Raw genomic sequence first — 14,272 nt, 5'->3', positions numbered from 1 at the left:
AACAGACCACTCTTACCCAGTCCACCACCCCTTGTTGTAAATATTTTTGTCCACCCCAAGCGTGGAAGGGTATTCTCAGATGTGAGACCCTTGCTCATTGCTCATTGCTCCTATAAAGCCCCTAGATCTCTCCGATCGGACAGGGAGTCCCCCATCACCGTGCCCAGATTCAAAAAAGCCCGCACGGGTGGAAGACGTTTCTCGATCCACACAGCGCGCCTATGGAACGCCCTTCCTCGAGACCTGAGGAAAGAATCAAACTATTTACGTTTCAGAAAACGACTCAAAACCCACTTGTTTCCTTAAAACAGCTTTTAACCACTTCTTTTTTTGCTCTGTTTAAATTGCTTATGTCTAAAATTGCTGTACCCACCTTTCTTCCCCCCCCCCCCCCACTGGTGTTGGGATCTTTTTAGCGCTGGGATACCCCCGGGTGACTACGCGCTCTATAAAAATTTTTAATAATAATAATAATAATTGCACCATCAGGATTCAAGCAAACCGGGCCGAAGACGGCTGTAATGCCAGAAACCGGTCCCCGGGGGATTGTTTCCTTCCCAGTGTAAGAATTGGCTTTTGTAGTTTGGTTTGCCCTGTTCCCATCATGCACTGGGACAGGAACAGACTAATTTGCATACAGCCAGGTTCTGAAACTGGGATGGTGCAGTGAGCTAAAAAACTGTGTTGGATCTAGCCCTGATCTCTTGACTGGGTGAGAGCTTTCTGCTTAATTCAGAGACTCTGTCCCTCACCACCCCTTGTTGTAAATATTTTTGTCCACCCTAAGCGTGGAAGGGTATTCTCAGATGTGAGACCCTTGCTCATTGCACCATCAGGATTCAAGCAAACCGGGCCGAAGACGGCTGTAATGCCAGAAACCGGTCCCCGGGAGCTCGTTTCCTTCCCAGTGTAAGAATTGGCTTTTGTAGTTTGGTTTGCCCTGTTCCCATCATGCACTGGGACAGGAACAGACTAATTTGCATACAGCCAGGTTCTGAAACTGGGATGGTGCAGTGAGCTAAAAAACGGTGTTGGATCTAGCCCTGATCTCTTGACTGGGTGAGAGCTTTCTGCTTAATTCAGAGACTCTGTCCCTCACCACCCCTTGTTGTAAATAATGCTGGCACAACATCCTCCCCTCAAGTGGAGTGCCACGCCTTCAAGGCAGAGATTAGGGGCAAATGTATAGCTGAATTGGTGGGAGTCAGAAGTACGCTCTTGCAGGCAGTCACAGTGGCAGAGAGAGACTTGCGGGAACTGAAAAGGGCATCCTGAGCTGCAACACACATTGTTGGATGCTAAGGAAAGACTAGCGGGATACGTCGAGAGGCTCCACTGTTTTGATCACAAACAGTGTATGGTGAGGGCTCACGCTGAGCGAGATAGAATGGCGTCCCTCCTGGCCTGGCTTACTAACCCAGTGAAGAGAAGCTCGATTATAGTGTGTTTAACCTCTGACAAAGGAGACAGATTATACAGGCAAGGGGAAATAAGCCAACACTTCAGCCATTACTACAGTGCCCTATTTGCCAGTATCGCAGAGTGAACTGGGGATGAGGTACATGCTTTCTTGGGATCAATACCAGTCCTAGAGCTCACTCGGTAGAAGGTTGAAGCATTGGGTGGGGACATAACCTTGCCAAAGATGCAACTGGCATCAGAGGCCTGGCCTGATGCAAGACGCCGGGAACAGGCAGCCTCCCTGTTGAATTCAAACCAACTATGTGAATGATCTGGACCCTAAATTGATTGAACTGTACTGAGTAGCATGAAATACGAGGTTCTGTCGAGCTTCCCCCAAGAATCACTAGTGATACCCCTACTGAAACAAGGCAGACCGGACCATGACTGCAAAACATATAGACTAATGTTGATGCTGAATATTGACTATAAACTCTTTAATCAGATTTTAGCCACTAGTGCCCAGATGCATGACAATTCACTTTGGCAAGTCGGAAATTGAATTGAATTGCGACTCGCAAAATTGAATGTACAACAGTGTCTCAAACACTGTTTGAGATTCCCAATGGGGTCACAAATTGCAAACCTTATTAATATTCATGAGGCAAGCGCTATTTGTGACCCCATTGAAACTAGCTAGCACTCCCAAGGATGGTGGCCTGCTGAGGTCAGCAGACCACTTTGTCTGTGACTGCTTTTTAAATAGGGCGTTTTTTTTTTATGTAGCCCCCTTTGCTTAAAGGAAAAAAGAAAAATGAAACTTTTCAGTTTTATTTTTTACGGCAGGCAGTGGTCGAGGGTGTGTCCCGCAAAGAGCGGGACACACCCTCGACCCCATCTTTGCAGGAGGGGCAAACATCCGCTTCAGCCACACCACCCAGCCCCTCTGGACGGAGCACCTCTACGATCACTTCACATTCAACTCCACCACCGCACCCAAGCCGGTCCCGCGCCCCCCACAAAGGAACTGGAGCAAAGTCACAGAGGAACACCTCAACAACACCCTCCAGGGCCGGACTGGCCGTAGCGGGCACCGGGCAATCCTCCGGTGTGGCGCACTGGTGTCGGGGGTGGGGGGGGGGGGTGGGGGGGGGGGTTGGGGCCATTTTTGTTAAAGGGCCATTTTTGTCGCAAAATCGCAACTGTAGCAAAATCGGCCGAAAACCGGCCCTGGCAAAGAACTCGGTGGCACCCACAACCCCCCGGGGGGACCAGTGAGCACTTTGCCAGGGCTTGTTTTGGTTTTCCAGTCCGGCCCTGCCACCCTCCACCAAAACCCCATCAACGCCACGATCGACACCAACGCTGCAGCCATGGAATTTCACTGGATCCACTGAACCGCTGGATCTCCTGCTGCACCGGCAAGCTCGTACCCTTCTGCCACCCCGCCAAACAACACCCTCTGAAGGCCGCCTTGGTCACAACAGAACTACAAGAAGTCAGGCGCTCCTGCAGACGCCTAGAGAAAACCTGGCGATACCAAAAAAAAGGAAGCACGTAACAACCACAGGAGCGCCCTGAAGGAATATCACCAGCGCATAAGAGACACCAAACAGACCTTCATCTGAGACAAAGTCCACACCAATGCTACCAACGCCAAAGAACTGTTCAACATCATACAGCATTTCACCAAACCCCCCAACGAAGCCACGGACGTCACACCTTCCCAGGATATCTGCAACAAGATCAGCTCCTCCTTCCATCTGAAGATCAAGGCCCTCTACGAAAACTTCAGCTAACAGACGCCGGACAACCCCCCTCCCCACCACCGCCAACAAGCCAAACATCACAACCTGGAATCCCGCCACTGTCGAACTCATCACCGCGACCATGAAGAAAGCCCACTTAGGCGCTCCGACGGACCCCTGCCCACCGCACATATTCCACGGGGCTGCCGCCGCCATCGCACCCGAACTAGGACAGACCATCAACGCCTCCTTCAGATCCGGCATCTTCCCAGACTACTGCAAATGGCCTGAGGTTAAACCCCTCCTCAAAAACCAACAGCCGACCCGACAGACCTGAAAAACTACCGGCCCATCTCTCTCCTCCCCTTCGTGTCCAAAGTCACAGAGAGGCTCGTAAATGCTCAGCTGACCACCTTCATTGAAGAGAACTCCATCCTAGACGCCTCCCAGTCGGGATTCCGCAGCAACCACAGCACCGAGACCGCTCTCCTCGCCGCCACTGATGACATCCGCATGCTACTAGACCAGCGACAAACTGCGGCCCTCATCTTTCTAGACCTCTCTGCAGCCTTCGACACAGTTTCACATTGCACGCTATCAGCCAGACTTAACGATGCAGGGATACAAGGAGCCCTTCTCGACTGGATCCAATCCTTTCTCTCCGGCAGAACACTAAGGATCAGACTCCCTCCCTTCCTCTCCAAACCCACTGATATCAACTGCGGAGTACCCCAAGGATCACCGAACAGCCCCACGCTCTTCAACATCAACACGGCCCCCCTCGCCACCATCGTCAGATAACATGGGCTCAGCATAGTATCCTACGCCGGCGACACCCAGCTCATCCTCCTACTTACGAAGAATCCCGAAGACACCAGACTCTGCTTCCAGGACGTCACAGCCTGGATGAAAGACAGCTGCCTGAAGCTCAACTCAGAGAAAACCGAGGTCCTCATCCTCGGACCCTGCACCTCTACCGCTAGATCAACGCCGTTGCTTCCTCCAGTTTCAACTGCCTGTGCATCCTCCGCAAGACCTTCAAATGGATCCCCTCCGACTGCAGGACATTCACCCAAGTGCTCATAACCAGCAGACTGGACTACAGCAACACCCTCTACACCGGGATCAACCAAACTCTTTTACACAAACTCCAAACCATCCAGAACTCCGCCGCCAGACTCATCCTCTGGACATCTCGCCATGAACACATGACCTTACACCTACGAGACTTCCACTGGCTCCCCGTCGAGAAGAGGGTCACCTTCAAACTCCTCACCCACGCCTACAAATCCCTCAACAACATCGGACCCAAATACCTCAACGAGAAAGTCTCCTTCCACGTACCCAAGAGGAACCTCTGCTCTGCCGACCTCACCCTGGCAGTGGTCCCCCGCATCTGCAGAAACATGGCAGGCGGGAGAGCCTTCTCCTACATCACAGCCAATACCTGGAACGAGCTCCCTGTGAGCATCTGATGCTCCCTTACCCTGCACATGTTCAGGAATGACCTCAAGACCTGGCTCTTCGACTGATCTGGAGCTACACCCCCCCCTCACCCCCCCACCAGCGCCTTGAAACCCTCACAGGTGAGTAGCGTGCTTATAAACCCCTGATAGATTGATTGATTGGTCTCAAGTGGGTAAGGTGATAAATTAAGTAATGGGGCAAAACATAGAGGTAAGCATGGACTTTACTATTTTTAGAGTGATGAATGAAAACGGGTTCCCTTTACTCTTAAATAATAGGCAAAAAGATCTTCTGTTTGTATAAATTGTACTTGCTAGATCGGAGATATGCATAAAATGGTTTATAGCAGGCCCCTATAGTAAATGAATGGTTGAAATCAGGGTGCAAGATTAAGAGGTTGGATCTGAGCAGAGAGGGAAGAAAGCGGATGAAGTTCTGAGAGGTATGGGATAAGAATAACTCTTAGAGTAGGTAAAGAGAAGAGGGGAAGTTAGGAGGGGAAGTCCAATGATTACTCGCTTTGCAATAACAAATTCTGGATCCGGCACAGTGGTGGTACCACTAGTGATTTCCTCAAAGTATTTGGAAATTCAAGACAGTATTCCACCTCAGATCAAGAAGGTCTTCGCAGTTCCAGGAGAGGTGAAAATGATCGGGGTTGGTAAAGTTGCCTTAATGGGATCCTGGTCTTCCCATATCTCACCTTTGCATGATATGAGGACAAATACATTTTTTTAAGTATTCCCTACTGTCCTGACATACTTATAACCATGCTGGAGAAGTTACCCCAGGGGGTCGATTGGGGGAGACCAGGGGACTGGGCTGCAGTGGGGGCAACAACAATGGGGGACTTATTCGGAGAGGAGGGGCTTCTCCCATTTGATGATTTCCAATCTTAATTTGAATTACCTCCGGGCCACTTCTTACTCCACAGGGCAGTGATGACAGTGCTCCTCAAACACTGCAGTACTGGCCGACTGGAACCACAAACTCACACAGCCTGCCAATATATCATCCCATCCTCGGGTACTATTATGGTGGTAGTGTGCCTATCTAGGGCACCATGAGATAACATGCTTCAGCCCCTGGAGACCGTGAGGACCTTCTAGGGAAGGAATTGAGAATTACCATACCTGAAGGGGATTGGGAGACAATCCTAGAGAGGATGCCACAGTGTTCCGAAAGGCCTGGTTTAAGCGAGTAAATTACTATGTCCTGCATAGGATATATAATGCCAGGCTGCATTAATACACATTTTAACATGACTGGAGTGACTTGTCTAAGGTGTAGAGAGTGGGCAGCTGAACACATGCATATGCTCTGGAACAAATACAGGGCAGGGCCAATGGAAGGGATGGAGAGGGTGGGTAGAATGGGGTGTTGAGTCAATGACTGGTTTTGACGACAGCTGTATAGCCTTGAACTATGGTAAGGCAAAGATGATGCAGTACTGACTGCAGATTGTTTAGATGATAAAACGCATTCAAAACGGTTTTAAAAAAATCATACAGACTTAAAATAGCAGAAAACAGGTAATGAAATGCAGAGATATTCAGGACATTGGGCCCCAAACACTCCAAGTAAAGGTTGTACTCTGGTGTGCTGATTCTAAAGGGTTGAATTGGTAGTATACTATTTTAGTAATATAAAGAATTATAGTTGAATAAATGTGAATGAAGGGCAAATCTTGAACTGTTTCTACTGTCTCTCATTACCGAGGTGAAAAACATTCCCTTTTATTCACAATTACCCAGATACTATTTCATGTTGTATATTGGTTTAAAACCTGATGAATATTGTGAACAAGCTTTTTAAATTGTGGCATCATAAACATAGAAAGGAACATGCAGCCTGTACTGTTGAATATTGTTACATTACAGCACAGTGGGAAACAAACTTTGTATTAATACCGGTATTTTGAAAAGAGACTGGCACCCAAATACAACATATAGAACTACAAATGGGTAACTGAGAACAATGGGGTTGTTTTTCACAAAGTGGTGGTCAGTAACACCCAAAAGACAACAAAAGTGAATCCACGTTCATCATTACCTTCGCCCTACCTTTCAAGAATTCAAATAAACGTGCCTGTTATCCTGTCAGCCACACTTACTACCCTCTGCATTTACCACCTCTTCTCACCCAAACAAAATGGAGTACTACCATCCACAAACCACATCTTCTCTTTAGATCACCCCTCGCCTACTCAAATGCATAAAACTACCTAAGCCTTATTAGAAACTGTGGCCTGGGAATGCAATGGGTGTGTGGGCCCACTTTGTGTGCCCCAGGGGCATAACAATTGACAGAGAAGGCCGCAGATGCTTGTGCGAACCCTTCTGTAATACTGATAGCGCTGGCACACAAGTTGTGTCTGGGGTATCATAAGTGGGTTTTCCATAATTTGCATGGTGTGACTCAATGCACGAGGGAACCACTTTGCCTCTGTGCCCTTGACACATTATGAACACGAGCGCAGAATTAATTAGTTCTCAATTTCCGAAATTCTTAGAATGCATGGATGTGATGACTGGCACTTTCCTATGAGAATGTATGTTCATATTGAATTTAGGAAATTGAGAACTAATTAATCCATTGATTTGACATAGGTTGTGGCACTTCTGGTGGCGGTCAATCAAGCCATAAGTTTTATAAAATACTAGGTGGCAATCTGTTCTTGGTGGAGGTTCTAACCTAGGAGTGAGTTATTCGATTATGTATGGTTATGTTTTAGATGATTTTTGGCTCAGTAGAATGTAAAATTCGGTTGCAGATGACCTGGTTACCTACAAGATATGGTCTTGAAGTGGCCTTCCTGAATAAGGTGTTCAGTCGCCGAAATGCACGTTGAGCAAAAGGGACAAAAAGCATAAGCCACACGGATTGACTACCCTAGAGTTGTATTTGGAGATTAATATATTATATACCAAAGGCACATAAAGAATACATTCTGTCGCTTGTACTCGATTGTGAATTATAAACTATGAGACGCTGCTTTGGACATATAAAGTTTTGAATTTTTCTAACCTAGACTGTTCATAAAGATATGAATTTAAAGAATATGCACTTTCTCTGAGCCATAAAATCGTGAATGAATTTAAAATTGTATGTGCTAGGTTGCAGGGTTTTTTTTGTTGCAATTTTTGTAATTGGATTTTTGTCATTTTATTTATTAAAATGTAATCTATTTTTCAAAATTGGTTTTGGACTTTTATTGTCTCTTGGATCCACTTTGCTACTGATTAAGTGCTGGAAAAATACTTTACACATTGCCTCTCAGTTAAGCCTGACTGCTTTGTGCCAATCTACCAGTAGGTTGCACACATGTTTACTTATTGACATTTGTGGTTCACCCTGACAAGGATTTGAGACTAAGGGGGTCATTAGTATGGCGGGCCCCAGGAACTGGGACCGCCCGCAGAGGGTGCGGCGGTCCCGCTCTCCCAATTAGGATGCGCCCGCCACACTGGCAGACGCATGGCGCATTTGTGACATTGAAGCGGACAGTGCTAAAAGCACCGCCTGCCGCAATGCCACAAAGGCAAGTTGTGCCTTTCAATGCACAACGTGACAGGCACCGCGCGGTGCCTGCCACGTTGTGCATTGAAATGCAGGGGGGTTCCATAGGTTCCCCCATGTGCACCCCCTATGTGCACCCCCCACTCCCTAGAGTCCTTGGGGGCCAGCAACAGGCCCCCGCAAGCAGACTCTGCATGCCTTTCCGTGGCGGCATTGAAAGGCATGTTCCCGCCCGCATTGTAATATGGCTGGCGGTGTCTAACAGACACTGCCACCATATTAAACCCTTTTCTGCCCAGTCGTCTTGTCGACCGGGCGGAAAAGAAGCAGACGGTCTTTTCCTCCGCCGCAGAGGACTACCAGCCGGCCTGGCCGGGCAATCCGCCCGCCATCCTAATGGGGCCCTAAATATTTAAAAATTGGTTCTCATCCCCCCTTTAACAAATACTGCAATTTCCTACAAATAAGTTACAGTATAACACACTGGAAGTGCTGCAAACGTGTGTGAGGTCACCCCTAGGAACCTTTAGCCCTTGGCTAGGAAGTGGCTAGGAGTTGCCCCCACAAACAGGTTGCAACTGATCATAAATATGGCAACCCCAGCACCCTCCTCAGGACACTTCTGGATCTGAGGACGATTTAGAAGAAGAATGCCCTGCTGCCTAAAACCAGAGAAGACCGGCCCTGCTTCCCTGGTTTCCAGGATGCTAGAAGGGATTTCATGGGTCAGTTGGCTGACCTATTTAAGCTAAGGGGCTTCCAGTGGCCTTTTCCTGCTGACTAGTTTTAACTGGATCTAACATTGTCCCCTCTATTGACCAGTACTGGTCCAGGACCCTTGGCTGGTGTCAGAGTGTACTCCTCCCTGCCTAACCCTAAAACCTTGGACCCAGAAAATATTTATTAACTATTTGCTCTGGGAACCAACGTGGGTCCAGGCCCAACCTGCGAACCCATCCGCTGCTGGGATTCAGTTTGCCACAGCTCTTGCTATGTTCCTCTCCATAACAGAAAAGGCATTTCAGCTGGGCTGCTATCGACTAGCAATTATCCACATGAAACCATCTTTGCCTAAAACCTGCAGCCTTGTCCCACTGAAGATATTAGACTTCCAGAAAAGTATCTAACTCTGAATGTAGAAAACTTAACTGGACTGAGCTGCTGCCTGCTTCCAAGTGACATTGAATCCTGTTTGGGTACAAAGCCAGAACCTTTCGCACTGTGAGTTTTTCACGCCTTTGTCAACAGCTTCACCAAGACCTCGTCCAGCAGCTTCTCGTAGTCAACAAATCCATCTTCATCCATAGCCTGCTGCTTTGATCTCCTGAATACTTTCTGTTTCTCCGACATTTTTCAATAACAAAGGTACCTTTTTGACGGGGTCAACCTTTGTCCATGTATCGACTCATGCTCCATCGCAGTCAGCCTTAACTTTCACATTAGTGCCAGTCGCATGGACTAGATGACCGCGGTTGGTGCTTAATGCTGTTTTGGGGCTATTTCTAATTCTAGTTTTAAAAATTCATATCTCTGATTCCCTTTATTGGACTTTTGTCAATTTGTGTCATTTTATTTATTGAGATTTTCTCTATTTTTCTAAACTGGTTCGGGATTTTTCTTGTGTTGTGTATTGATGTGTTTAATATTTTAATACTCCAAGTTAGGATGTGCCATTGCTATCGAGGGGTTGAGTGTACATTGATTTAGTGACTTTAAGGGTTCAACCTGACAAGGACTGTGATTATTGGTTGATATGGGTACCTAACCTCCTCAACTAATAACCCAGTTTCTTACAATATTGTAACAGTGGGAATCAAGTTTTGCTTCCCACTGTTGGCATTTCATATCAATGAATAACAAGATTTTGAATCAGGTATCTGTGCTAGTGGATCTTATTGAGAGTCAAATGTAACACTATGAATTATGTAAAATTTCAAGATCATAATGTTTCCCCGCAATATATGGTGACACATTGCATGATTGCCACAATATGAAGGATACTACTGTTTACAAAAACTTGAAATTTTGTTGACCACTCTTTTTGCCAGCGATTGAAACCCTTAGTGTTTCATAAACTAAAATCAAATGAAGGCAAACTAACCTGTTCTCACCTCCATGATCAATGAATTTTGTCTTGTGTTAGATAATAAGATCGTTGGTCACTGAGATCCAGGTATAGTGTAAAAGACGTTTCTCCCCTCAAGGTATGTGTATACATCATATAAATAATATTTCACATGCTACTCCATTGTATCACATTTAGGGCTATGTGTAAGCCAGAAAGCTTTCATAAGTTAAGGACATTTTCAAACGCACCTTTATTCTGCTGAGAGGCATCACTTAGACAATTACAAAAGAAAAAAAACACTTATCTGAGACACAGCTGTACTATTGAAACCATATGGAGGTTTTTTGAGGCTGAGTTGAGAGCTCATTTTTTTCTGTTTCTGGGAGTATGTACCCCTTTTATGATATGACCATCGGCATTTAAAATCTTTAATTATACTCACGTCGCTGGCAATGTTCCTTGAAGCCTTTGCAGCAACAATGGGTATGGCATCTTGTCTCAGATCATATCCTTTGGCCAGGTGTTTGATCCAGTCTGCTTTATAGGATTTCTGAAATTAAAAAAATACAAGAGATGTAATTGCAAATAGTCAACATAATTATTCAGAAAATGCACGCATTAACTACAGTTCTAATACTTTTACCTAAAAATCTACCTGGGGTACAGATATTCTAATTACAGCATTTTTGATTAGACAATTAAAAAACTATGGGAAGTCACTCCAGCCTGCCAGACTTTATGGGGTACATGTACACTGAGTAGGGTTCAGTGTTTAATTCTAGAGCTTGGGGAAAGATAAGCATCTACTGCATTGTCACCATTTCTGGTGCAGACCAGTGCTTGCAGACCTTGCCTGATCACAGGCTACCGTAGGAAGTCAGAAATGCTACTGAAATCCTCATTGGGAGGAGTCTACATACCACACAGAATATTAACTTGCTACACCTTTTTAGACAGTTATTGTTGAAGGAAAAAGCACAAATGCATTCAATGCCGATGGGGTATTCCCTTAATGTTAATCTTTCTACAAGCAGATGCGTGTTCACTTCCTCAGAAAAATACCTAAAATGTAGCATAACTGTTCTATTTTATCTTTACTTTGTTACTTTATATAACTGTGAGGTGACTAACTTTTAATACAATGTGGAGACGTAAGAGCAACATTGGCAATTAGAGGTCTCTACAACCAAGAACTATTAAGTCACAGTCACATTTTACATCACATGGCATTGAATAAATAATCTAGGAACACTGGTATCAATACTCACATCACTTATATTAATAGCATTGATCCTGGATTGAATGAACTGTGGAACATCTGGGTTCAAAGTATACTTGTGCTTAACTTTCTCTCCAGAGGCTTTGTAACTTATCTAGATGGGAAAGAAGAAAGATTGTGTTACACAATGAGGTATAATATACAGCAAGTAGGTACAGAAGCACACATTTGCATTGCATCACCAGGTACGCTGCATAAGGAGCTCTATTTCTGTATGGAAGGATCATTTGCATGTGATTTTTGTTTGGCTCTCAGTATATCATGAAGGATTCCACATGGAGGTATCAGACTGCCCTAGTCCAACTTCAGTCCATGATGCTGTCTCATTTTTGAGTCTCCAGGGTAACCTTTGATTAGATGAGTATGCAGCTGACTGTCAAGGACCACTCTTGGACACCACTTTTGAAAAGGTCCAGCGATCAATTCATGTATATATATCCTTGCACGGTCATACACAGTACTTTCTGTTATAAATATTAAACTTTTTATCCTGCTTTCCAAATACATCTCCTCTAAAGTGCACACTGGACATGTAGGAAGGGTGTGTGCTACCATGATCAGTAGTGGTGGGAGAAACTATCTCCCAAAATATGTGAAATCCTCCCATTTTTTTAATCCACGTGTGGAGCTAAATTGGTATGCAAAAACTGTCCAATTTTTCTACACAGGTGAACCTGTGAAAAGTCAGGTTTTTCAGGTCAGGCATTACTTCTTCTCCCTCGCAAACTGATGTTTGTGGAGAGCCACAAGAACTGTCCAATCTGCCCACGAACCATTCTTGTGATATGTGTGGTTGTTACTGAACCTCATTTTTCTGGACAGAATCACAGGAACTATATGAAACCATCTGAATGTGTCAGCTAATGGTCCTTATTTTCCTCCAGTGTAGATGGAAGCGATTGTGCACAATTTCATTGGAATTCTACATACCATTAACTTAAAACAATAGTTAGCCCAGCACCAGTATAAAAACAGTAACATTAAAAATGTAGGGCAAATTAGATGAAAAGTGAGAAAACTGGTGCCAAATAGTGCTTGTGACACCAGTTTAATTCCGAGTCACTATTAATACCGCTACAGGAGAAAGTCTTGCACAGGATAAAAAGTTGACCACCAAGGGTAAATGAAAGCAACGTTAAAATTCTAAGAGTAATGTTGACAGCCATGAAGAAATTCTAGTCATAATGCTGTTGAATCTATGGCATGTCATACACATTTTATATAAAGGTACTTTCTGTTCAGTGGACATACATTTCTACATTCTGAGGGCCTGAAAGGTTTACTGTGACTTCTGTGAAACTGTACCTACACTTTTGCATTTTTTATTTCATCATACATAATGATTTTTCCAAAGTTTAAAAAAACATGAAAAGACAGCAAACAACATAGGCTTTGGGGAAAGGGAAACCTTGAAAAAGCCTACCTCCAGTTGATGAACAATATTGTAAAAATGACTTTTGAAAAACAAATCTCCTGCAAAAAACTTTTTTTTGCACAAATTTACCAGCATGTAAAGTTTTCTGAAGTTGACGAGCTTTGCAATTTTACAAAGTAAAACATTCTACATTTTACACAGCTGTGTCATTGATAATTGTATTCCTCACTTTCCTATGTCATGGACAACACTGCAACCTGTCCACATAGGATTACCTTTTACAGGCTAGGAAGGAGCATTCTGCTATCAGCGTACAACCAGTTAATTTAACTCCTAATCAGATCGGAAAATAAAACTAATACATTTTATGTAAAAAGGGTCAGCTTCAATAAGGTGGAGATAGCCCTTTTCGCTGGAGAAACAGGCAAACAGCCATGATCGCCAATTCTCATAGCAACTTGGCTTGGTGTTCGATGATAGCTCAAATGAGCGTCCACATTTTCTATGCCTATATACACTCACGTTACTTGAATCAAAAAACACGATTTTGGATTTTTTTCACAGATGTTTCACACACATGCATATGCAAGTTACAATTTAAAATACTTTTCAACATGACTACAACTTCAAGCTGAACATTTAAGCATAAGTCATGACTTCAAATTCAAGCTAGGACAAGGTACTCAGTTGAGTTGGGCATTGTCTACACTTTACAGATTTTCGAGGCAATGTTATTTCAATCTCAATTAATTTTATTTATACTATTTGATTTCGATTTGTATAGCCTGTTATTTACACATATGACCAAAACGTTCTGCATCATCATGCCCCCATAGCATGTAAGGTCCGAAGATAGCTTACTTCACTCAGCTGCTTGGTGTTGGTTTGGGCCAGAGCAATTCCCATTGAGTCGGACAAACTTGTAAACTTGAGGGTGTCTGGGTGCTGACGATACTGCTTTTCGCTTATTGCCTGTCCAGCCTTTTTAACCTTTTCAACATCCAAAGAGCCCAAGGGAGACCATCCAATGCCCTTGAACCAGCTGTTGTAGTCCATTTTGTACATATTCTGCAAGAGTAAATTGAGAAGTGAGTGTACATTAATGAGTGATATATATTTGGGCCTCCTAACATTAAAAATAACAAGCACAATGCCTTTTCCACTTTAATTTGTGTGCAGTATCACTTTCCCAATAATTCTAGGATCTACATGCAATACAGAATCATGCAGGACTTTTCACAAGGTGGAAGGGTATATTTTTGCCATATATAGTAGATGCGGGATAGCATATTATGCCTCAGTTCTATCCAGGCTTTTATTCACATGTCTCAGATCCAGGGTGAAGCGGTGGCAAGGAATGAACGCGTGGTACTTCGCCATTTTAGTCTTCCCTTGCACGACATTATCACCCACTT

General features: G+C 44.5%; 1 protein-coding gene across 44 annotated transcripts in view; it reads right to left on the bottom strand.

Annotated features, from left to right (window-relative positions):
* Positions 1-14,272, bottom strand: part of NEB (nebulin) — a 402,407-nt gene that overhangs the window by 274,556 nt on the left and 113,579 nt on the right. For all 44 annotated transcript variants that reach the window (XM_086957193.1, XM_086957196.1, XM_086957192.1 and 41 more), the window contains 3 exons: positions 13,719-13,925; positions 11,472-11,576; positions 10,646-10,753 (listed from right to left, as the gene is read on the bottom strand). In XM_086957193.1, coding sequence (XP_086813319.1) covers positions 10,646-10,753; positions 11,472-11,576; positions 13,719-13,925 — 420 coding nt within the window. The remainder of the gene's footprint in view (positions 1-10,645; positions 10,754-11,471; positions 11,577-13,718; positions 13,926-14,272) is intronic.

Source organism: Lissotriton vulgaris, chromosome 2_1 (assembly GCF_964263255.1).
Source record: "Lissotriton vulgaris chromosome 2_1, aLisVul1.2, whole genome shotgun sequence".
In the NCBI taxonomy this organism is placed as follows: Eukaryota; Metazoa; Chordata; class Amphibia; order Caudata; family Salamandridae; genus Lissotriton; species Lissotriton vulgaris.
This window is presented reverse-complemented; position numbering and strand designations above follow the sequence as displayed.